The sequence below is a fragment of the Eschscholzia californica genome, unplaced genomic scaffold (assembly GCF_041429995.1).
Source record: "Eschscholzia californica isolate CP2 unplaced genomic scaffold, dmEscCali1.0.p SCAF_4, whole genome shotgun sequence".
Classification (NCBI taxonomy): domain Eukaryota; kingdom Viridiplantae; phylum Streptophyta; class Magnoliopsida; order Ranunculales; family Papaveraceae; genus Eschscholzia; species Eschscholzia californica.
In genome coordinates, this window is record NW_028238461.1 from 51,454,193 (window position 1) to 51,479,538 (window position 25,346).

The 25,346-nt window shown below is 35.7% G+C and overlaps 2 protein-coding genes and 2 long non-coding RNA genes across 10 annotated transcripts; 1 reads left to right on the forward strand and 3 right to left on the reverse strand.

Annotated features, from left to right (window-relative positions):
* Positions 1 to 471: 471 nt before the first annotated feature.
* PSL4 (calmodulin-binding protein) lies at positions 472 to 8,968 on the reverse strand. Of its 3 annotated transcripts, none has more exons than XR_015223057.1 (16): positions 8,632 to 8,830; positions 8,405 to 8,518; positions 6,929 to 7,024; positions 6,139 to 6,378; positions 5,364 to 5,542; positions 4,300 to 4,392; positions 4,036 to 4,158; positions 3,458 to 3,773; positions 3,238 to 3,342; positions 3,053 to 3,154; positions 2,627 to 2,684; positions 2,456 to 2,524; positions 1,633 to 2,081; positions 1,060 to 1,560; positions 934 to 985; positions 472 to 839 (listed from the first exon to the last, which is right to left on the reverse strand). XR_015223057.1 is itself a non-coding variant. In XM_086632215.1 (16 exons), the coding sequence occupies exons 1-16, from the start codon at positions 8,774 to 8,776 to the stop codon at positions 777 to 779; spliced, it is 1,905 nt and encodes a 634-aa protein (XP_086488341.1). In that variant the 5' UTR covers positions 8,777 to 8,968; the 3' UTR covers positions 472 to 776. The 3 variants fall into 3 exon arrangements, 2 of the variants coding, with proteins under 2 accessions (XP_086488341.1, XP_086488342.1); XM_086632215.1 differs by having other exon boundaries at positions 1,060 to 1,121; positions 1,994 to 2,081; positions 8,632 to 8,968; XM_086632216.1 differs by having other exon boundaries at positions 1,060 to 1,121; positions 1,994 to 2,081; positions 6,929 to 7,130; positions 7,937 to 8,518; positions 8,632 to 8,881.
* Positions 8,969 to 10,487: 1,519 nt separating this feature from the next.
* Positions 10,488 to 20,255, reverse strand: LOC147545849 (uncharacterized). 5 transcript variants are annotated; one of them, XR_015223751.1, is made up of 9 exons: positions 20,128 to 20,255; positions 18,064 to 18,195; positions 17,395 to 17,487; positions 15,999 to 16,135; positions 15,101 to 15,150; positions 14,379 to 14,405; positions 13,510 to 13,579; positions 11,416 to 11,466; positions 10,488 to 10,814 (listed from the first exon to the last, which is right to left on the reverse strand). It is a non-coding gene; the product is annotated as an uncharacterized LOC147545849 (long non-coding RNA). The 5 variants fall into 5 exon arrangements; XR_015223752.1 differs by having other exon boundaries at positions 20,124 to 20,245; XR_015223750.1 differs by having other exon boundaries at positions 17,395 to 17,551; positions 20,124 to 20,245.
* LOC147545850 (myb-related protein 2-like) lies at positions 17,161 to 21,314 on the forward strand. The gene is made up of 7 exons (XM_086636480.1): positions 17,161 to 17,312; positions 17,371 to 17,541; positions 18,193 to 18,269; positions 18,586 to 18,643; positions 18,766 to 18,844; positions 18,932 to 19,001; positions 20,336 to 21,314. The coding sequence occupies exons 2-7, from the start codon at positions 17,406 to 17,408 to the stop codon at positions 21,032 to 21,034; spliced, it is 1,119 nt and encodes a 372-aa protein (XP_086492606.1). The 5' UTR covers positions 17,161 to 17,312; positions 17,371 to 17,405; the 3' UTR covers positions 21,035 to 21,314.
* On the reverse strand, positions 21,001 to 21,908 carry LOC147545851 (uncharacterized). Its single transcript, XR_015223753.1, has 3 exons — positions 21,824 to 21,908; positions 21,212 to 21,266; positions 21,001 to 21,076 (listed from the first exon to the last, which is right to left on the reverse strand). It is a non-coding gene; the product is annotated as an uncharacterized LOC147545851 (long non-coding RNA).
* Positions 21,909 to 25,346: the final 3,438 nt, after the last annotated feature.

Genomic DNA, 25,346 nt, shown 5'->3' on the forward strand with positions numbered 1-25,346 from the left:
TTGACAGCGCATTCGGCCCAATTTCCAGATAAAAGCTTGAGCTTGAAGAGTATATGAAAAATTATGTGATGCCCAAAAAATAAAACACGTAAACTTAATTTTTCTTTTTAACTAAAATTTTCAGGAAATTTGGTCATCGGCCCAGTTTCCTGTTTTATAATCTAACATTCAAACCTAACACATGAAAATGAAGCATATGCTATATGACACGTTATATGCCGTAGGGTTCGAAGACGATATCAATTATAAGGAGTTTCGAATATGATTACCTATACTACAATTTCCTGAAACTTGTTGAAATGAATACTTTCACAAAATTCGTTTTCTTGCTATCACACACAACTTGAGTTTTCTTTTCAAAGGGTTCGCTGGATTGGGCTGTCTAAGGTTGGCATCGCTACCGTTTTATAGATCATTGTTACGATTTTCCGACAATCTTATAGAAAGAAAAGTAAAATATAATGTAGAAGATGGATCAAATGTTAGTATATTAATCTACTTTGCTCAGTCCAAACAAGTAGAACAAGATGAGCAATGCTCAAGATCTAGCCCAACCAGTTCACATTAACCTGATCCCATCACCTTCTCTAACTTACTAAGTGTCACATTTAGTGAAAGGCTACAAATAGCAAAAATTCCAGAGGGAGCAATTAGGCAGTAGACAGTTTTTACTTGAAGACTTCAGCAAATCCGCCACGCAAGCTAATTGAATCTCATGAAGTATTTATCACCAAATCAATTGTACTCGAATATAATTTGAGGAAGACCTAAAAGATTTAAAGCTCGTCGTGGCTATTAGGTTGTTCTTTGTTCATTAAATCTAGTTTATTTTGTAGTTCCTGCAACATTGAGAAATTACAGAACATCAGCAGATCCTTCTTGATGCAAAGGGAAAAGAAAAACAGAAAGGATAACTTGGGTAGCAACAAGTACCTTTAGCTTTTCTTCTTGACATAGAGCTGGGGTGGACAATATCGCTACGTATCTGCAAGGACAAACAGAAAGTGAAGACAGAGAGAAGAACGTGAAAGAGGGAAACGGAATGAGAGGGATACTTACTCGCAACGACTTGGCTCGTCAACGTCAGTGAGCTCGTTATTTAATCCACACCTAAGCTTCACCTGCAAAGTACCACGGAATATGAGCTTTTCCAAGAGAAGTCTATGCATACTGACAATATATCAGGCTTTAGTCAGGAGTCGGTTTTTAATGTAGCATGGAATTTGTCCAGTTGGCCTACAGCTAAAATATATATTTTCATCCCTAACACTGGGGTATGGGTGAGGTTTGCCAGGTCCGCTCAGGCTGCTGAGTTATGCAAGAGCAGTCAAAGGCCCACGCCACATACTTGTCCAGACAGTCTGAGTCGGGCATATTTTGGGTATTTCTACGTCTCCAAGTTCTCTATTTGTAAGAATCCGCAACTTGTTAGGAGCTTATATTTGCTCTCTTGCTGGATGTATTCAGTGGAATAAGCTTGTAAAGAAAATTAGAGTTCAATAAGGAGCCTAAAGATTCAAAGAATGTAAACTGGGGCACTTTAGTAGTTTATCTAATCGCCTGGCCCTATGGCCTTAGCCTAGTGCAAATATAGCACAATTAGTCTGTATCTGTCTTTGAAAAATCTATCGCCTATATCTATTTATGCTCTCTTTAATGGCTTTTCCTAGTGTAATCTAGTTGGGTATATTTTGTTTGTAGTTTAGTTGAATAACACATTAAGTTCTCTGCAACATTAAATAAATTGGGCACTCTTACAACTTATCCATATCCGGGAGGCCAATTAAAAGAAGAGTTACATGACCTAAACTCGGTCCTAGGCCAATCTTCCCTGAACTAGGATGGGTCTTGATCCAACTAAGGAAAGCAAACTAACTACCCACCAACATGTTACTCTTTAAGGGATATGGCGATGCACTGAAGTAATAAAAAATAAATATGAAAACCGATCTCACGTTTGAGCCTCTTAGCTTCCAAGAAAAGATTCCATTACCTTTAAACTTCTATCAGGGCCATTCCAGCATTTATCACCATTTGAAAATAACATGGTTCTGTAAGAGTCCTCGAATTTGTCCCAGTGCCTATACCCAAAAATGAAAAAAAACTAATTAGTAACGAGCTTGATGTAAGGCTTCAAAAGCTTGACTTGTTAACCCTGCTTGAGTTATATAGTAGATTAAACCACTATGGACTACATATACTGGTGTAGCAAAAGACTCCTCTGTTATTTGTTTGAATGAATTATTGACAAACAAAGATGACGTTGTCACATTATACTTTAGTGTCGTAGTGAATCATTAGTAACATGTGGAAATCATATATATAATTGTTGATATGAAAACCACCTAAATAAAAGAAGTACATTCCATGAACTTGTTTCCAGGCACTAGGAATAAGCTCTCGGTGGCTTTTGCGATACTATCACGTATATAAAAATTGTTGGATTGAAACTTACCCCAATTGAGTTGTACTGTGGCCTTCCACCTGGGAAGCTTTTTTAAATGGGCAAACTTTGTACACGTACCTGAAATCAAAAGGGAAAAAGAGAAACAGTTAGCCTAACTTAGCTAGAACGGGAGATGAACAACATCAAGCAATAAGCACAACAGAGCATTAGTGTACATACTTGTTTTGCTTGTTTTCAAAGCAACGATCATAAAAGGAATAGAACTCCTTCTCTGGCCCTAAAATCAAGGGAAAATAAATGTCAAGACAATAATTTGATACCAGTGATCGGGTAATTGGATACTTCATGACCATGAAAACTAAAGGACGGTCCATATTTCATATAAAAGTACGTAACATGGTGCTCCTTTTAGTATATTTTCAGTGTCAGACTTGGATACCCTTCTCAAATGTTCCAGTCACTTGAGTGAACTTGCACAAAATTGTGTTAGGACTATGAAATATCACTCTCAGTCACATTTCTTTTGCAAACCGTCACATTGACTCAGCATTTCCGACATCTACTACTACTACTACTGTCACATCTAATTCCCGCACTGCATCCATGTTATATAAATATAAAACAACACCTTCCCCTAACACGTACCATAATCACGTTCAAGCTTTTGGTTTAGACTTGATATTCTTGATTGTATTTTAGACAACTTTGCACTGGCATCATCATATTCCTTCCGAACATGAGCAGCCTCTGCAGATAATAAAATCCAAAATGTAAGGTCATCATCGTGGAAACAACATTCAAGTATAAGCTATTAAATCTTTCATCCTCACCTGATTTATCCACTGGAGTCTGAAACAAGTTAACTGCCTGTAAAATGTTACGTACAGTCTGTTGGATCTTATTCAACCATGATGAGCTTCCTGTGGTCGTTATATCTGACGGGTGTAGCAAAATACCATATAATAAGTCTCTTATACTTGATACTTGATAGAGACCCACTTTTAAAAACAAAACATATATAAAAATCTTGATCAACATAAGTTCACGAACCTGAAAAATCAGCCTGGTCTTCCACATCAGATTTATACGAGTCATCAGAGTTGGAGTGATCAAAGTCGTCATCCACGTCTTCCTCTTCTGGCACATCTTCATTATATTTCTCATTATCTTCTGATGAATTGTAACCATCATAGTCCTCATCGGGTTCATTCTCTTCTGTCTCTTGTGCCTCTGTCTGTTCCTCCTTTTTGGCATCATTGACGTCCTTGGTTTCATCTCCTGAACGTTCTCCTGTCCAGCGTGAAGCAACAAGTCGACCTAACTCCTCTTTAGATAATCCTTCTGTATTTTCTGATTCATCTATCGCCTGCAAAACAACAGAAAATCTAATTCAGTAACCCACCTTTTTTTTTAATTGACTAATCCCTCTTTCTTTGTATTGTTCCCTGGCCTTCATGAATGTAAATGTACTTCTAAACTCTAACTCTTCTACACAATGAAGAGGGCTCCAATGCTCCATTATCAAGTAATGTTATATACTAAAGATAGAAACTTGGGATTGAAAGGGATAAGGCTTAGGTAGCGGAAAACATGTAATTTGCATTGACTACTTGGACAAGAAACTTTACCTGTTTTGCTACATCGGGAGATGTATTACTTTCATCAACTACTTCATCTGCAAATTTGTTACTTTCATCAACACCTTCAATACTTTCAGTTTCAACCATGGTCTTCTGGTCGTTTGCTGCATGCTGTCGCAACGTAGATTATGATATTTAGAAAAATAAACGCTCAATATGATGTAGATAAGGTAAAGGAACAGCCCAAAAGGAGCACTCTAATTATTTTTTGATCGAATGGTAACTCCTGAGAGCGAGAGACTTTCTGTTCACCTTCTCTGCTCCATGACTGTGAGATGTTTCATGATCAGAATCATCATCATTTGCAGCTTCAACTGCATCGTGGTCATTAAATTCCGATTCATCCTGTAACAAGACTAGAACATTGTGAGAAAAATAAAAAATACTTCAAAGCATAATAGACCAACTTGATTCAATTACATGTAAATGGGTGTCAAGGAATTAACATCCATCAAGTTGCGATAATCTTTTCTACAGGAAAAACAGAACGTCTTTCAATCGCTTAATATTAGATAGTCGGTTGTACAAGTCGTTAAATTATTATATGTAGTCAATAATAGTGCCTCGGCAGCCTGAACTCCGAATTACTGAATTTAAGGAGGAAAACCTTGAAATTTTCGAGACAAAACTTTGTTTGTCCTTCCTTTTTCAAAATTACTAGTAAACACAGAGGACAACTTTCAGTCAGAGTGAAGTTGTAGAGAATGAGAGAGAAAGAGGAAGTAGTGTACTGACAACTGAAGTTGATAATAACGGGGAGAGAGAGAGAGAGAGATGGGATTGTTCTGGCGTCACCTATGGAGCCCAAAAATTGAAACTGCAGCCATTAAATATTAATTTGGGAGAGCTAATCTGAACCTTTGGGAGGAAGGGGAAAAAATACGCTCCTCCCATATTAGGTTGGTTTCACATGGTGCTGCTCTCGCATTTAAACTACTTGCACCGTTCTTGGTGTTGTTTTCTTCGGTAGATATACGCACATTCAACATTCTGGGTTTTCACGTGATTTGCCCCGACACCTTATATTAAATATTAACTTAAATACATATAATTTCAAACATAACCAATAATTAGATCATTAGATGAATAACATAACCTTAATAGAGCTAATGTGCAAAGTGACCACTGTGCAGTAAATCCATGCTAACCAGCAACGGTGTGTTATACTCATTTATAAAGGTAGTAAACAATCGGAGTGATGACATGAAAAAAGTGATCACAAAGAGAATGCATGTTTAATTACATGCAAGTACGAGTAATACGGAACTAGTTAACCATCTAGAAAAAGCATATGGAAAGTCAAAACACTGGCTAACCTGTTCCAGAGACGGTTCCTCCGAAGATTCGACTGTGTCGTGATGTTCATCATGTTGGCTTTCTGTAGACTCCTTTTCTTGTCCGTTCAATTTCTCCTCAGATTCTTTTTTCTTCTTCTCTTCCTTTTCTTTTTCTAAGCGTTCTCTCTCTTCTGCCTTCTCAATTTGCTCCTTGCGGTCTATATGCATAGTCAAGGTATAGACATAAACATAAACATAAACCTCATATTACCCCTTCATTATGAATTTTGTTAATCCATGAAATGATATTGGTATATTGTCGATCTATGAGAAGAAAAAGATTTGCTAAATGTTTTATAAATCTCGGTCCCACCAATCACCAATACAAACACTGCAATGTGAAGCTCCCTAAGCCAAGTGTAACCCAATTACTCCACGGTGGAAACACTCAACTGTGTCTTGGTTTTAACCTAAGTTTGTGCGCATCCAACTCAAAAGTCAAAACTAATTGGAAATGAGTGGAGATGTTTAGATATTCTCATGTGCCCCCTTACGTGTGGCACTCTTTGAGCCTAACATGTGCCTCTTTGTGAGTACCGTGGAGTATATGTGACAGCTAAACCTACCATGCCCAGCCTCACTCTAATACATATTAAGTTTGTGGGCATCAATCAAACTCGAACTGATTGCCAATGAGTGAATCCCTAGAGAGTATGATTATCCTCCCAGACTCCCGCAGTCACATATGCATAATTCATAAATAGTCCCACCTATGGAATTTTTAATAAGCATCAATATCACGGCAAGAGAGTACCTTTCAGTTGCTGAACAAGGCCTTTGAGTATCTTTTCATCACTTTTTAGCTTTGACAATTCTGATTGATCCTTGGGTATGCTTTCTTTTGCTTGTTCTATTTCTTTCTTCCGTATAATGACTCCCTTCTTGTATGTCGCGATTTTTTTCACTAATTTGTCTCTGGCAGCTTTGCCAGCCTCCCAACATGTATTTTGACATTTCACTTTACCATCATATTCATCGCTACCATCGCAACAGTCTATCCATTTCACACAGAAAAGGAAAATCGGTAAGGAAAAATGTAAAATGAACATAGTGACTATTCATAAATACAAGTAACAAGAAGTTAGGAGTTAACCATGCGAAGCAAATCATAATCAGCTAGTAAATGAACACTTATGCTGTACATGCTAAAACGTTCCAAACAAGAATAAATTTTGTATTTAGCATGAGCATAGTGTACTCAAATGACTAAACTATTATATGAGCCACAACTGAAACCGAAATGAAGCATCGCCAAGTTACACCCAAATACATCGACTGGGCATGTGGTTTATAACTTTATATTGTAAGAGAATTTGTTATTTCTGCCATTACAATAAATAAGGGCATCCATCGTAGAAATCAGAAACGAATCTTCCTATTTATGTTACAGACTATGCAAACAAACGCACAAGGACTTCATCACTTCTGTACTGTGTTTGATATGGATGTAACCTCAAACTTGTATTATAGATCTTCAAGAGACTTCAGTCGTAGATATAAGAGAAACAATTACCACCATTAAATTATACAGTTGTGTTACTTACCGCAGATACCATCGTTCACTCTTGAAGAGAATATAGAGAGAGGAGCATGTCCACTATTCTTACAATAGAATTTTCCTCTAGCGCAAGCTGATGTTCCTGCAACAAGCAAAAAATACCAAGACATTAATTTAGCACAAAAAACAACGGAGCACAATGAAGTTTCTACTTTCGCATTGTTATACAAGGTAAATGAAGAAACTACCTATCCAAGGGCGGAGCTATGCAGAGACCATCCCTGGCTGCAGCCAGGGATGGATTTTTGAATTTGTAAGAATAGATGCTTAAAACTTTCATAGCAGCCAGGGATGAATATGTAACAAAAATGCTTAGAACTTTCATCCGGGAATGAATAGCTCAACTGGTTTGTTATCTTGTCTATGTTGTGCACTTGTGAAAGGTTGGGAGTTCGACTCTTCCAATGCTTCTGTTTTTTGAGTAATTTTATCCTCTTGCTTATATCCAATCTAAATAGTTCTAGGGCTAATATTGAAACGGTTCGATTATTAGAACGTTTTTATGTTTTTTTCTGCTGGTTTTGGAGAGAGAGAGGGAGGCAGAGACTAAAGAGAGTAAACAAGCCAGGATGAGAAATGATTATTTCGGATCAGTTTCATTCCCTTTCCCTCTCTCCGTGTTACTCGAGATGGTTGGACTAGTGTTTTTATTTTATTTCCTTCTTCTATTTTTAGATGTTAATTTGTCTTCCGCCATTTATTTTTAAAGAGAACACGCACATGTCAGTGTAAATATCTTCATAGCTCACTTGATCAGTGTAGATTTCGAACGAACATCTATAAATATATGGATAAAAAATTTAATCTCCTAAAGATAATTAATTCAATGAATGTTAAAATTTATCTAATTCCCTTGGTGTTTTTATATTTTGGCTCATAAAAACTTAAATGCTTATATCGTTTCGATTGGTAGACCGATTAACGACTATTGACCTAGTCCATATTTTTCTACGCTAGCCAGGCCTAGGTCTGATTCCTGGCTCCGCCCTTGTACCTATCCCAAACCAATACCGATATACCCATTGTCTTAAACCAAAATGGTTGCCTACTGATAATCTTGTTGCACGTCCATTAAAAAATAATACCTACTACATGCCTAGAACGATTCTCCGAACTTCTAATTCGGGTGAGAAAATGAAGCATTTGAACTAATCAAACAGAATTTATTACCTTAAACAATGTCCCAAACTAAATAACCCTCACATTCCCACAAACCAAACCAATCTTAGTTTCCACCATCACTTGGGTATTGGGCAAACTAATCTAACCAACTATCAAATTTCCCATAACGAGAGGGAGAAACAACTTAATTACCATTTTTTTTCATTAATCACAAATAAGTTTATGCAATTCCCATCAAAATGAAACGCTGCAACATAAAATACATAGGTATAGAAAGGAAAAGCAGAAGCATTTTCTTCTCATGAATTTTAAAACAAAACCCTAAGAGGTTAATGAGTACCCGGTTCATCAGTTCCATCTTGGCAATCGCAAAAATCATCATTTAGCTGAGCTTTTGTAAATTTCTTGGATCCATCTTTACATTTAATGATATCTGATTTGAAGTACTTCAAATCTGGGGTAACAATCAAAAAACAAGTAAGAAAAGAAGAAGTAACATGTTAATCAATTTGAATCGATCTTTGAAGAGAAAAAAAACAATGGGGTTGGGTGATTAGAAAATTGTACCTTCAGGAGAGATTCCAAGTGATTCTCTTGAGACAGAAGAAAGAGAAGAAGAAGCTGATCTAGAAATTGAGAGTAAACAGAAGAAACCCAATAGGAGGAAGAGAGGTGATCGATGGGTTTTCATCATTTTCTGATGAAATCTCATTTTTACCAGTTTCGTTCCTTTTTAGAAATCTTAAATACTCACGAACAGTGACAGACTGGGTTCATTAAGCGAGTCGACTCCATACGGATCGGTCAGATCCTCACTAGAATCAACAAGGGCTGGAAAAAAAAATCCGACAACCCGTCTGACATCCGAGTCCGTTAGAGTCCACGGGTCCCAAAATCCGAAAACGGTTTCAGTCTGACCGACCAGATGAAATAAACGGGTTGGACTTGGGTTTTGAAGAATCCCACTTAGGGGTGGGATTTTGGCCCGTGGCTCGATACTCGCCTGCGCCCGAAGGGTTCGTGGACGTCCAGTGACCGAGCCGGTCAAAACCTGCCCGACCGATGAATGTTTAATGGACGGGCGCGGGCAAGGGAGCCTAACCGGTGTACAGTTAGGTTGTCTGTTTACTCGTTAGTGATATCCACCCATAATAAATATGAACTTGTTAAATGTTTAAAGTAAGATGGTAGTGTTTGATTAGATTAGGCTATGACATATAAGATATAACCCTCGAAATCATAATCGATGTTTCCGTCCCTTTTGATTGTTCTATGAGAAGCTTCTTTCTAATTGACGATCCTTTATCTCGGTGTATGATGATCCTGTGCCCACACGACCGGCGTCCGGCATGCCTGACTAAAAAACAAACATAGACGAACATTGTTACAGAGAAAAATCGAAATGTTCGTTCGTTTTGTCTGGTTGTCTGAAGGATAAGTTTGAGTAGCGTTCGTTCTGCCCGAACCGTATGGATAGGTATCCGTGGACTGTTCGTCCGGACCGTTTCCCATCCCTAATCCCGCCCGAGCCCGAGCGTTAGTATTTGCTCGAAAAATGTCATCTATTTACTTAATATTCCTATGCAATTATGTGTATGTTTGTATAACAAGTATATATTATACTCGTCTTTTTATCGGTTCACAACAACATTTTGATACTGTGGTTCACAACAACATACTTTCGTTATCAAAATGTTGTTGTGAACCGATAAAAAGATGAGTAAAATAGATAATAAATTTTTAGACAAAATGTACTATGATATTGAAAAGCCGAGAGTCTGACCACCCGATACACCATAAACCCAAAAAGTTTGACAGGATTGTACGGTTTTGGCAACTAAATTTTTTAAAATAACTCGTCCAATTAAGTCCGAGAGCCTGAATGGACAGAGAATTTAAAAGTCCGACCAGCTCGACCCGATGAATGTTATAACCCATAGGCACTCGAGAATCGCAGCCATAAGATTGTTAATTAACACTTGAGGAAAGCGTCACTTATACTTAACACTCGGTAAGTTCTAAAGGCACCCCTATAAGAAGTGTGTCTCCTTCACTCTGCATAACTTTCTTTCAAAATTATCTCTGAGGAAGCGTCTTTAGCACTTTTAGCGGGCGATCTTAAGACGCCCCACTCTATTCATTAACTAACACCCTCAAAGATACTCTTTTTGAGCCGGTTCAACTTGAGGTGAAGTGTCCTTTCGCAAAATAACTCTTGTCGCGCAAAACCTGAGTTGAGAAACTAGTAAATTTAAATCGACTCAATTTTCTGTGGTCCGAACTTGACTTAACTTTAAGTACCTAAAAACACTGATCATTATACAAATAGAATCATGGTTTACCATACTATTAGTCATTTTTGAGCATCAAATATCCAATAGGCAGTCGGACAAGTGGTATCTCACTTCAGGGAACACACATTGCAAAGAAATTCAGCTAAATTGAGCAAGGTGTCTTATAAAAATTTTGGTAATTCAAATCAACATCTAAGAAATTCAGCATGATTCACTCGTATTTCGAAAATGGCAGGCTCTAATAATAAATCTAATAGCTTTATTTCAAATTCCAAACTACACAAAAATAAAAAGAAGATACTTGAATGATTGAATCTATGTACAAAGACAACCACACTCTTTCCTGCTGCTACATAGAGAAATGTATTGGCGTGGCCGATATATTCTCTGTCTATATATGCATGGCCTGCCAACCCTGAGCCAAGCTGAAGAGTAGACGACCATTACAGATTTAACCTGCATTCACATTTTCGAAGAATAAAAATGGTCTAAAGATAACATTCCAAGCTAGGTGGAAGGGCTCAGTGTAACGGCACAATTAAATAAACTGCATGAACGCCGGGCATTACTGCAGAAGTACGCAATAAGATCTCAGAGAAATTTGATATCCTCGAATTATCTACTTACCAATATCAAGTTTGTGCTGTACACTTCAACAATATTTCTTTGATATCTATATACATATATTTATAGTTCGATAGATGTGAATGCCATATTTAAGCAGAACAAATGACACAATTGCACCAAAGTTTAACCGAAAGTGGTTTTCACAAGCAAAAGCCATTAGAGGGCTCTGATTCTAAAGAGAACATGATCTGATATTTGGTGTTAACTATAAACTTAAGGTTCAGGTTAGGCATAATGACAATAACCGACATAGGGATATAATAATCTTTTCGGTTTCATGATGCATTAATCTGATATTTGAATTAGTAAGGAAACCACCTCTACCGAAAGTTTCAGACTATAAATACCTATTGATCATAGAATCAAGGACCTAAACTAGCATAATTAAAGACTAGACAGAGGAACCAAGAACACAAAAACATCAGCATACCCTGATTAATTCCCCACAATGCACTCAGCGAATCACCAAAAGAGAACCAACCTGAGAAAAGAAAAAGCAAACTGTGGATTCCAGCTAATGAGCAACAAAGAAGAAGGTATATCAGATCATTGAAGCTATACGTCAACCATTAAAAGAAAATAACCCGTGAAATCGAAGATGTTTTAAATAACAACAGAAAGCAAACATAGAGAAGGTTTACGAGAAAATCTAATATCGATAATGTGATTGAAGTTTTAAGAGCAAAAATATAGAATTCGCTAAAAGAAGAGGCTGAAATAGCCATTAACTGCTTCATCTAAAACCGGGTCTACTTTAAGACAAAATCGCAAAGCGGTGCCAAATATCCTCCATGAGCTCCAATCAACTCTCGTTTGAGAAACAAGTGGTGACAACATGTACCCGTTTATTCATGTGCACCAGAACTGGTTGTACTTCCAAATCCCCATATAAGAATTCCGAGTCCATCGGATATTACGTAATTGAGAAACCACTAAGATTAGTACAAGTTAGTTACCTGATGAGTATTCAATAGCAACCCCTTTACCTTATTCCAGTAAGTAGCTAAATTTTTGTGTCTCAATTATATCCAGTACTTCAATTACGCTATTGATTTTTTTCATCTAGTACAATATTCCTAATTAAATGTCAAACATATTAAATAACAAATCTTATAACCAGTTACAATATGTAACAAAATTTGCTTTGTACTTCTAATGGCTCGATTAACTATCCTATATTAATAAAGTTCTAATACATCATTGCATTTTCATTGAGTGCAATCTTTCTAATTAGGTGTAGAAGTTATTAAACAACATATTTGAGTATTTTCTAGATTATTAATCTAAATGCTTAAACAAAAAGACTAGATGCACCATTATGTGTATCTTTAAAACTTAATAACTAATAAAAATTTACCATTAATTAGGAAGACTACACTTAATGCAAAATTTCAACAATTAGATGTTAACTAATAGAAGATGGATATTGAGCCATTTGTGGAAAAAAAACAGATGATTGAGCCATTAAAATTTGAAATAAATTTTGATATACATCATAACATATTATAAGATTTGTTACTTATTAATTTTCCAACAATTAACTAGGAATATTGCACCAGATGAGAAACTTATAATGTATTAAAAGTAAATGAAATAGTCGAGACCTTGAAACTTCTAAAAGTTCAATTGATAACCTACAGGAAACAGAGTACCAATAGTGAACTTATCGGATGCCACACAATCTGTATTTAAAATCTTAACAGGTTCCAATCAAATAGTACCCATTGGATACACAGATATTAAATTCTTAAAACGTATGAAATTATAAAATTAGGACAGGTACAAACTATTCTTTTCAGTTCTCGAGTAAATGGATACACACAGAAATACGGTAGAGGAAAAGTTTTGGACTCCGGTGACACCCTAGATTCGTTTTGCACGTGTACTTGGGTCTTCACCCATATAATTCAATTTTAGAACCTTTTAATAATAGAGATAACATAGCATGCCACTTTCTCCTAGTGGCATAGAAAGATATCTAAATTAAGTTGGATTCTATATTTTTGTGATGGGACTGAAATGTAGGGTTCCACCTCTACTGCAACTACTACGTACTTCATATCTGTCCTTATCATAAGGGAGAATATAGTTTTTTAAGTAAATATTCCACTATCTTCACTTACCTATATATGTTAGTATTTTCAAACGAACTACTTCTCGAATCACAATCTGTTCTTCGAAAAGTAAGGATCTTATCATTTGGGAATACTGACCAACTTTTCATAAGCATCTTTCCAATGTTCATTATTCCAGCTTTTGTTTAGTTAAATGATAGAGATTGACACCCTTACAAGTAGATGAGTAATTGGACGGTAGACGCTCTGGGGTGGCCAATGACAGCCTGATAGTCAATGACTCAATCTGGGCACAGCCGACCCAGCCAGGACATTAAAGGGGTCAGATTTGGGTTATGGATTCGATACTACTGCCCAGTTTGATTTATAAGTTCCTTTTCTAAAAACGCTTTAGTTCCTTCTAATGAATAGAATACTAAGAAGAAAGTGAATGAGAAGGGAAGGCACACCTATGATATTTCTCAAGTCCTGGTTTTGTTAAACCATTTAAGATTCTGTGTCCTGTCAAATAGGTCCTCACTGTGAATATTTATTGAGAGTTGATTAGCATTACACTACAAAATGATATTTGGGTGATAAGTGTAAAAAATTGGACCAGATTCTACAATGTTCTTATTTTACCGATCAGGTGTGACTTAGAAAATCTTAAGTACGCCCAGTCAAATTCTCACGCTTAGTTGGGCCCCATACCATCAACTTGACCCAACATATCTTTCTTTCTATCTCCTAAGAACTTATAGGAAGAACATTCATGCACTCACAGAAGTGGGTATAACAATATGCGCATGAAATTGACACCTAAAATCCCCGGAACATCAAATTCATGAACAGAAGAATTTGTTTAAGCAAAAGTGCCCATTATGTTGTACTTTACCTGTCTATTTCTTTGTTTGAACTAGTGAAAGGGTCACTAACCCTTAAGCATAAAGAAGTTCCACAAACAATGATTATAACACCTAACCTTTTTTATCTAAACCCCTAAGTTCATGGCGTAATAAAGTTGACAGATCAACTCTATCAAGGTGAGCTAACCTTCTCATTCTTTTGCATATATAGGGTTAAACTGTCAGAGTTACTTGGGAAAGTAAACTATCAAACCCTGGATCAGTGTTGAGCTGAAAATTTCTAAGCCACACACACCTCACCCTTCCACAAGGTTGACATGGTCAAATGAAGCAGGCTAAAGGGTCCCTGGCGCAACTTAAGAAGGGTATATTGTAAATTTCAGTGTTTTGCCTTTGTAGTGTAGTGTTTTTTTAAGTCCTATAATAAAATTTGTAATTTGTCTAGGGTAAAAATTGCGGGTTAAGCTGTTTACCTTCTTTGGCTGACAGAAGCATAGAAGCTGCAAAGAAGGAAAAAAAATTATGGTAAATAATCTTCTGAAGAAGAAAAGTGAATAAATAAATAAACTTGGAATGAAGCAATTAAAAAAAATAAGGAGAGCAATGAGCCTGTAAACCAAGTTGATGGATTCCAACTAGATTCGTTTGACAATACCTAAATGGTTTGCCACCTAAACTGATAAAAAAAAGGGAGAGGCCGGGTTTCATCAGAAAATTTCAGGCAAACAATCTTTGAACTGGGCCTGTTTTTGCTTTGATGAGACGGTCTTAAAATGTCCTTACAACTCAAAAACCATGTTTTTGTGCTTAAGGGTACTTTGAATAATATATTGGTTAGCTTCTTTAGTTGAAAGAGGAAGGTGTTTACGCAAAAATAGATAAAGCAGAGATAGAACAGGTACCCATTTTTTGTGGTTTTGAGAGGCAAAAGAATAAGCACATCTTTTGACTGGTGATGAATATCACCCATACGAGAGGTTGTGATATGTATTCTAGAATAAGAGAGATTCTCAAATTCCATTCTTTCAAATGGAATCTTAGAACTTTTTATTTTCTTTTGCACAAACAATATTCCGTGACCATTATCTACTTTTCGCTCACCAATTACTATTCAGGTACCTGGTCAAGTCACAATGACCAACCAAAGACTTACACATAAACATCTCTTTTCATTGTTCGAGCTGGTTATATTTACCTCGCACTTCTCGCGAGTAGAAGTTGTGGGTCTTATTCGCAAATCGCAATCTACAAAAGAAAAAGAAAAGAATCATATAGTGATAGCATTATAACACGAGGCTCTAGTTAGGTTACAAACTCATCTACATAAATTATATTCTCTGCTATCTGTTGATATATAAAATACAAATTCATTCGCTTTATACTACACTAACTAAAATGATTCTTCAGAAGATGAGGTTTCTATAATATGATGAGATTCCATTCAATTTTATAATATTGTCTCATGAAACAAACTACTAAAGTGTGGGTGATATGTTTCTGTTTGTAATAATAACTTGATGAATGCTCTATCCTTCTATTTCACGATTCTCGGTGGGAAAATAATTGTGTTGTGCCAAGCTGATCCAACAGTTTACAAGCCATTTCTAAGTCGCAAACTAGAGCTTTTCGCATATCAAGATTAAAACTCAAAGCTGGAAACCTAAACCTAATTGACTAAGACAGCATGCATGTAAAATGTATGCAGGTAGGTATTAATGAATTAATAGCATGCTGGTCTACTGTCTCTATGCTTATTGTGCATGACCTTATGAGCATAAAAACTTTACAACATGTATAGAATATAAATATAAATATAAATATATGATATTATAAATTTAATTAGTCCTATTTTAAGGCTTTATCATATCAACTACTGCCCAATGCACACGACTTTATCAACTAGAGGGTTGATTGCAACTTAACACGGATACTTCTTTGGTTTTACTTTTGTCCCGTCAGACATTAGTGTACCGGAAGCTACTTCAGACAGTATAGAATGAGATTTTGTATGTATATTTTGTGTGTACTTTAAAATAATAATTTGGGAACAAAAAGTACCACCTAAAATATTGATAGAAAAGTAAACGGTGTACCTAAAATAGAGGACCGAATTACCGAGACAAGAAATATTTTTTTTTGTTGTTGAAATCCGAGACAAGAAATATGTGAACGGCTGTATCTCTGCAATGTCCTTTCTCCACTCACTGTACGTGAGTACGTGACACCTCTTCTGTCAGACAAAGTTCCGTAGATTAATTGCGATAAGAAACAAGTAGTGAGCAAATAAATTATTTTAACTTGATCCGTTACAATTTTCGCAATGAACCAAACAGAATACATATAAAAAAGTCAAGATAAAGCCAAGGGCGTCCTGTAACTCGGCCCGGGGAAGGGTGTACACAGTGTACAAGTATTTTCCTTCAAATTCATGAGTTTGGGGCATTCAACAAGGGGCCAACCAGAAATACATTTTGATCCCCTTTGATCAAGAATAAGTTGAATAAGTACCAAACTTACATTAGGAGTCAATAAAGAATTGTATTAAATATTCCATTCCTGTCTTCCAACCGTTTCCAAGGAGAAAAGCATCTTACTAAAATATTCATTTCAATCTCTCTCTCTTAAATGCATCTAATGCCCTTGTTCTTAGATGCTCAAGTCAACAGAATCCTTAGCCTTCCACCAATTACATAATAGAGGAGCTATGATTAGTTTGTTGTTCCATCTGTAATTTAAGCACCTAAATATTTGCAAATCTGATTAAACTTTATCGATGTAGCAGATCCCAAAAGCATAATTAACTAAACAACGAATGTGGGGTCTGTCCTTGAAAAAGATTTAAGAATCCGCAGCAGACTTATAACAAAGTTGAGAGAGAAAAAAACAGAATCCAAAACGGTGTCAAAAAATTTCTCTCTTTCTTCGCATAAGGTTCTTGCGTTTTCAAAAGGGATGATGAATGAGAATAAAAATAAAAGTTTCGACGGATATATTCTTGAACATATTGCGAAGTCTGGGGTATCCCAAATAGTTGTAGTGCAGGAGATGAAATGTATGAATGGCTTCCTGAGAATGGAAAGTGGAATTTCTGGATAAGGGCCCGCAGATACCCAAAGCAGGAGTAATAAATTTATTTTTGAGTTGATATGAAGATTGGATGGATTCAAGTTCCCGTGGTGTCTTTTTCTCTTCGAAGATTCTATGCTTTCCTTCTAAATTTCATCTTTAAATGACAGTCTCGTAACCTGTTTGTTTGATAAGAAGTGGTCAAGAATGAGAACCAACAGAGCGTAGAGTTCATAAGATAGCTTCCTGTTAAGTTCTTACAAATTTCTCCGGCGAGTTAACTAGCAAACAAAAGGATCATAAGAAAAGGAAATTAAGGTAAGAAGAGTTCACTTATCTCAGTTCCCAATTATGAATATTTGTTTGGGTCGATCTAACTGATCATGATCTTAATAACAGGAAATTAAGTAAAGAACAATTTACCTTCACCCAAGATGCACCCCGGGCGTGGGAATGGTCATGTAGGTACAGGATTGGTTCTCTCAACTGATGCTAAGCCCCGGTTGAAATGGACACCTGAGCTTCATGAACGATTCATAGAAGCAGTCAATCAGCTTGGAGGGGCAGATAGTAAGAATAACTGACTCAAAACAAAAACCAATGGATTATTTTTCGGTTACAGTTGGCATTTTGTTACAAACTATACCAATCTAGAACAGCATGATTATTGTTTACACACACAAGAAAGTAATGAGATGTAATGACTAAAACATGAAAACACACATGTAGTAACATTACATTCCCTTACGGCGATACATCCATGTACATGTTTCCACAAAATAACTATAAACCATCTTTTCTTTAATCGAGCATCGGCTAGTTACTAACTTAAAGAGGTATTTTATGGTCCGATATGAGTACCCCATGTATCCAATAAGAAATACTAAAAGGTGTCATATATCCATGTTAACATAGAGAAAATGAAATGGTTATGTTAGAGAAGCTAGACTTCAAAGGTTAGCAGCAACTTGTTGAGAAGTAAAGAACCAACGCATGATTGCATGAAGAACTGGATGTAAATCAAATTAAGACATAGCTCCAAATTAAAATAAATACAATAGTAATACAGCAGTAAGAGAATTGGCAACTAACCAGTTATATGACCATGTGTGTTGGTCCTGTTGAACACCTTTGACATGAAGGAAAAACTGCAGCTCATTGTTACATGAGAAAATGTGTATGAAGGGATGCACCTAACTCAGAGATTTTCCTATGTTACAGAAGCTACACCAAAGACAGTTATGAAGTTAATGGGGATTCCAGGACTAACCTTGTACCACCTAAAGAGCCATCTTCAGGTACATAATGATACTGAACATTTCTAAAAAAGTAGTTTCAAGAAATTATTACCTAGACGGCTAGACCATTTTTATTACGCTTTCTAAGTCCCAACAAAAAAAACATTATGACATGTATCACCTATGAATTTGGTTACTAAGTCCCAATATAACAAACTAGCTAATATATGGCGTCAGAAATCTGCACTAGGTAGCCACAAATAGACAACCCGTAATGATTATATGCAAATATAAATACTAGTGCATGACCATCACATGTAAGTAATAGACTAGAAAAGTTCTCGAAACAAAAAATAAAGTGGCTTTGCTCTTGCAGAAGTACAGACTTGGTAAGAACATCCATGCTCAAGCTGGTTTTGGGCTCAACAAGAACGGTAAGAAGACATTCCCATCATTTTCACATAACTTATGCAAGTAATGTTGTGATAAATCTAGCTTGCAAGCTTCATCAAATACTAATCATCTAAGAGACTGATTTATTGTACATCTTTCAAAGATGTAATGACAGGAGATAGGATGTGTGCTGTTACAGCAACAATGATGAGCAAAAATTCCCTTGGGCCTCATACAAACAAGTAAAAGAACTAAATTTGTTTATATTTCTTTAGATACGACTTTTCTCCTTAAAAAAGTTTAAACTAACAGTCAGTTCTAAATTTCAGAAGCTTCCAGATAAGTGAGACACTACAGATGCAAATTGAAGTGCAAAGAAGGCTGCATGAACAGCTTGAGGTATTATTTGTAACAATCACTACATTTTTGGCTCCCTTTGGTGTTAGTGAGCTTTTGCAATTATCAAGTCCAAGCTATGCTTTGATGTTCTCTTTCAGTGCAAGCATAAAGGCTAATTTATAGTTACTCCAAATGAGTTTGACAAATTGGTGCCAATGACTGTAGGCTGTAGCCATGTTTAGAAAAACAAATTCCGCACTCAATCTTACCAAAACTCATGTGAGCTAACTATGACACCAAAGCATAAAAATTCCGATGAATTACTACAAAAACTCACTAGGACAAAGCAAAGCCCTCAGAGAGAAATTTATTTTGGAAACATGTTCTTTTGTACCTTGATTTGAAAAAAATAATCTCCCATGAAACGGAAACTGAATATAACACTTAAATGTTAGAAAATAATGAATTAAGGAAATAGCCCTCTATAATTTTATATGATTATTAAAGTCAAGGCTATCAATATAATGCCAGATAGTTGTTACACTATGAGAGCAGATCTTTTTAGACAACAAATAAACAGCAGTGAGTGCCTCCATCCAAGGGGTTGAATTTGGGTGAGGATGCTTCACACCGTTAAACAATAATATCTAGAAATGACTCATTCTACAACTTTACCCCGTCCACTGCTGAAAGCGGTAATTTTGAGGTCTTAAGAGGGGTAGAGAAGTTTAAATTGATATTGTATACACGATGAGTAGATCTTGCTCACTTGAATCCAACTGCTAGTCATTATATTAAGTTGTTCTTTCCAATAAACTGTTAATGGAGAGCAAAACTGTAGAAAAGGGTCGATTAACTTTGAGGATGATGTTCATGGTTAGGAAACATCCTTAAAAGAAATCAGTCGTTGGATTTATAATCATGTGGGTCCTACAAAACTGTGTAAACACTACAAAAGGGGCTCTTTCAAATTATATGACTAAATGAGAAAATGTATGTGGTAATATATATTCATTCAAAGTTTCAAAAAGAAAAGCTCTAGAACCTAACATGAATGTATTACAATACAAATGAATTACATAAACTATGCCACAAGAACCAGAACTAATGGCATGGGTTAAGAGTAAAAGGAAAATGAAACGTTATAAGACAAGAAATTAGTTAGATATAACTCTCTATTACCTACATAATTGATTATGGATGTCATGATTTCGTTTCAACTCCATGTTTATGAACCTTTAAATTGTTGTACAGGAGGCTTCCTTTCTTCGACCGAAGATGGTCCACAAGAATTTCTTTAATGGCTGAACGTACATAACAGCAGATATTTTTGTTATTTCTGGTATAAACATTTATACCTTATCCTCAATTGAATATCTTCTGAATTAAACCAGGTGCAGCGACACTTGCAGCTAAGGATAGAGGCCCAGGGAAAATACTTACAGTCTGTGCTGGAGAAAGCCCAGGAAACACTTGGACGGCAGAACACTGGTGCCATTGGACTAGAGGCTACTAAACTGCAGCTATCTGAACTGGTCTCTAAAGTATCTCCAGAATGCATAAGTTCTGCTTTTGGTGAGTTGAAAGATCTATCAGGTTTGTGCAAGCAACAAAAACAAACAACCCAACTTGCAGATTGTTCAATTGACAGCTGCTTGACCTCGTGTGAGGGGCTTCAAAAGGATCAAGAGATGCAACATATTTCTATGGGGTTGAGATGTTATAATGATAATACACAATTGGGTTTAAAGGATAAAGTAGAACTTAGGCTCGATGGAACTGAACCAAATGAAAACAAAATATTTTGTTCGCCAACAGGAAGAGACACAGAGATGATGATTTTCCCAGTCCAAAGAAGCTCCACTGATATGACTTTAAGCATTAGAGCTCAAGGAGAAAATGGGGTATGCAAGAACATAAATTTTCTTGACGATACCAACAGTACTAGCTCTGTTGTTGAACTGGAAAATGAGGAGATCCCAAAAGAGTTTGAACTTCCTTACCCAAATTCAGACCTTGATCTGAATGCCAATGAAGAAAATGAAGTGACAAATTGCAGACCGTTTGACTTGAATGGTTTCAGCTTAAGTTAACAAACAGCATATGCCTCACCGTCATCATCTTCTTGATGGTGTCTTAGTTATAGTATTGAAACCAGGTAAAACAGATCAACGAGCATTAGTAGTTAACTCAAGCAGGAGAAAATATCAATAAAGATAAGAATAAAATTCAATGAGAGGGCAAAAGTTGCAAATATGCCTTAGGTTTACCTGTAGGAGTGAGTAAGAAGTATTGCTTGCGATGAAATCCTACTGTTTCAAATTCCTGTGAGAGTCTGTAACCTATGAGTAATTAAATGCTACAATTTGTAAATTTTGATGTTTATGTCTATGATCACCTCAATCAGCAAGAATGCGTTATATTCTTAATATCATGCAATTTAGGAAACAAACAAGAAAACCAATATGAAGAAGAAGAAGGTTGAGAAAACAAGATTCAGACTATCACGAAAGACACGGAAATGAAAGCCCAAGAAACACTATCACAAAAAAGGTGGCATTTTGATCTGCTAATGTTGGATCAATAAACCCTAAAATGCTATACCTAAACCAAAATTGAACATAAAGCCTGAAAAGGAGATGTCCTCTTAGCCTGTAAATGTTAAAAAAAAAAACCCTAAGATGATGCATATTAAACGCGTATAGGAAGCCATTAGAGCCATAGCATCCTTAGATATAAGAAATTGTCTGGATATACTTAAACCCTAAAATGTGGATTAAACCGTAATTGGAGAATTACATGGAAGTAGACAAAAAAAAAATGCATGTCTTTTGAATTCTAAACCCTAAACGGAGATCGGGAGGATAAAAATCAGAAATTACCCGCGCTGCTTTCTCCCGCGCTTCCCTCTCGCTACCGTTTGCCACCCGGATTTTATTGGCACCATTAAAGTTCTATCAGCGCCCGGACTTAGTGCTATTAACGCCCTTCCACAGACAAACTTTGTGAGTGATTCATGTACTTTAACTGGTTCAGCTGTGGCATTGGATTTAGGAAGTACTATGGGTAATGGAAAACTTATTCTACACTTTCTGATTGATACTGGAATTTAAAGAGGCTCCTTAATTGTGTTAAACGCTTCTACCTCGAGGCAAATTTGAGAGGAAGTTTGTGAAGGAAGGAGGCGTCTTTTAACACTTAGAGGGGGTGTCTATAAATTTCCCAATTGATATTCTTGTTTACCGCTTAGACCCCGTTTACCCTTCTACACTCATGTGACCTCAATCGACTTACAAAATATACAAGATTTTTATCTTCATCGCTACCTTTGACTAACACCATCTCCGACCACCATCACCCGCAACCATCTTCTCTATCTCCTTCTCTAAGACTGAACCCTCGTCTTGAGAATTTCAGAACCCTCGGTCAAGCGTTTGCAAGGGCGGAAGACGAGGGGACAACGATGTAAGAACTGAAGGTGATAGTGGTGGTGGAAGTTGGTGATGGTGGTGAAGAAACCGGAGATGATCCAATTCTTCGGACCAAGTCAAGTGTGATGGTGTGCAGACATGGTAAAAACCCAATGGGCCTATAACTTATGATGCGAACCCTCCTTTATTATTAGAATTTGAGTCCTTTCTTTCCTAGGTTTAAAAGTCGATGACACTTATCTCGTATATAAACTACTACTAACTCTAAGCGGTTTCTTCATAATTGGGTTGGTCTGCTAAAATTTCACATGTATCAAACCTTTCACTCCAATCGCTGCGAAACCCCTTTAGACCTTGTTCTAAACTTGGAGGATGCCCATGAAATTTAACCCATAACCGAAAAAACAGAACAATTAGAAAAGGAGGAAAAAGGGAAATAAAAGATAACAAAAAAAGAAAAGGCATAAAAGCCATAGTTTTGTATTTCCATAAAATGGATGATGACCTGTGTGCATTTGAACCTACTCAAACAACTTTTGAAAAACACATTTAACCTAAAGAAGGGATAAAGTGGTGCTTTCTTTCTTTTTCTTCTTTTTTTCCAACTTAGAAGTTGAGAACTTTTGCTTTTAATCTCTTTTAAGAGAAAGGAGAACCATAAAAATAAAGGTAATTTTAGCTCTCATTTTCTTTCCTTATGCCCTATCCAACAAAACATAAAGTCTTTTGCTTGTGAGATAGATATTGAATTTGAACTTGAGTGAGAAAGTCAAATCTAAGGCAATTGCAAACTTGTGGTTTCTAACTTTCAACATATCCATACCATAAATCCTTTGCCTACTAAAATTCAAGCTACTCTTACTAACTCCAAACAAATTTTTTTGACAACATGGATGAAAAATCAATATCATTTTCGAAGAATAAGAAAATCAAGATTTACGCACTTACTACTCTGTGTCGATTGGTCTTCTACTTGAAGCCTATTTACCTTAAAATTTATTAGAGTTAGGTTTTCGACTGTAAGAAAAAGAAAACTTGAACCGGAGATTGTCAGAGAATAATCTCACTTGGACTATAAACAGCGTATCCAACCTCAACATCTTCAATCTTTAACAACCAATACTCTTGTTGAGTTATTCCTAATCTCGAACCACGAGAGCAATACAGCGGGGACTATGAAGATATGTACAATTTTATCAAAACCTACAAGTTTATCTGGTTTCTTCTCTAAACGGTAATGTGGTCCAATTTAGTAAGGCTTCTTATTTTTTCACCCTCTTGGTTGTGGTCCTTTATTGAAATGATTCTTAAAGAGATTCTAGTCAATTGAATGGTGGCTAATTTTTTATTCAAGATCTTGTTTATTGCTAAGTGGACACTATTGTGGCTTGTTGGTATAAATGCTTGACATGTGTCGATGGAGGATGGGTTAATAGACAATTCTGAGATGGACAATGCTATAATTTTAAAATACTCCTATCCATTTGAAATGTTCAATATGGTATAATTTAAACCACAATTTCTTCTTACCACCATTCAAATTATAACTTCACATTTTCTTATATTTTATGGACCAATAATATGGGAAGTTATCTAATTTTTTTCTTGGTGTGAACAATAATTCTGAATATACGACGTATTTTTCTACTGGAGATACTGATAGTGATATATTGAATTTTTTTTACTAAGAATTGCAATTAGAGTGTATCCTAATTCCTACAACCCGAAAGAAATTTTGTAGATGTATTCCAAAAATCAACTCTTATTATGCAAAAAAATAAAATCGGATCTCACATTAACTTAAATTTTTGTAAAGTAAAAAATTTAGAAAAATAACCATGGGAATAATAAGCACCATAAAATCATACATTTACAAAATTCTATATAAATTCTAGGGTTTTTTTAGCTTACCTCCTCGAAACTAATTAGTAATTGAGTTTACCCCTTTTAGTAATCAGTAATTGAGCTTACCCCCTTGAGTTCAAAATTTTTGGTAAAAATACTAAGGACGTGTTTGGAATGGGATAATAAAATCATAAATTAGAACTAAATTCAATCTTTGCTAATCATATTACCGGCCAAATCAAACAATAAAGTAAGGTGTAATAACTACGAGAATCATGTTGAAGGATAATTGTCGTTGGTAGTTACGTTTATTTCACGTACGCCAAACACAACTTTTGTGTCTTTGTCAAAAATAGTAAATCTTATGGGGTAAGCTCAATTACAGGGAGACAAACTCAATTATCAATTAGTGATGAAGGGGTAAGTTCAAAAAAACCTAAATTCTCTCTGAACAAACTTTTTCCATCTCTTAAATAATAAAATATGAAATCAAAGGTACTTTTTCAATTACCTTTTCTTTATCTTTAGTCATTGTTATCACTATCTTTTTCTTAAACTTTGTTAACAATTATTTTGCTTTCAATTTATTTTATTTTTGTTGAATTCATAAACATAAATAAAAAAACCTATTTAAATAAAATGAACAAATTGAAGACGATAAAAGAATATTCTTTCTCTAAATTTCAATTCAAAAAAGAAACCAGCATAGTAATACAATCTCCATGCTAGTCTACCATACTCTTAACTCTTATGTGTCTTAATAGCTCAAATATTAATTAGTTTTTTTTTTTTGAGTATTCGACTATCATCTATGTTAGTCGTTACAAGACATTGATACATCATGAAGATGTGATACGCACGATAACAGTCTAATTTAAACCATGTATGAAAGAGGTCTAAAGGTCACATGAAAGAGGTCTAAAGCTGACAAATTTATTACATTAATTATTCTATCTTTAGCCTAAATTACATGAAATTTAAAACAAATGTTGACTACAAATTGTTTTCATAGAGACTTGATTCCACGATCTCATGGATTTAAGAGGGGTGTCCAAACCACTTCACCAAAGACAGGAGGACAGATATTTATTAGTTATCTTTATTAATCCCATCCATGGAGATCCAGTCT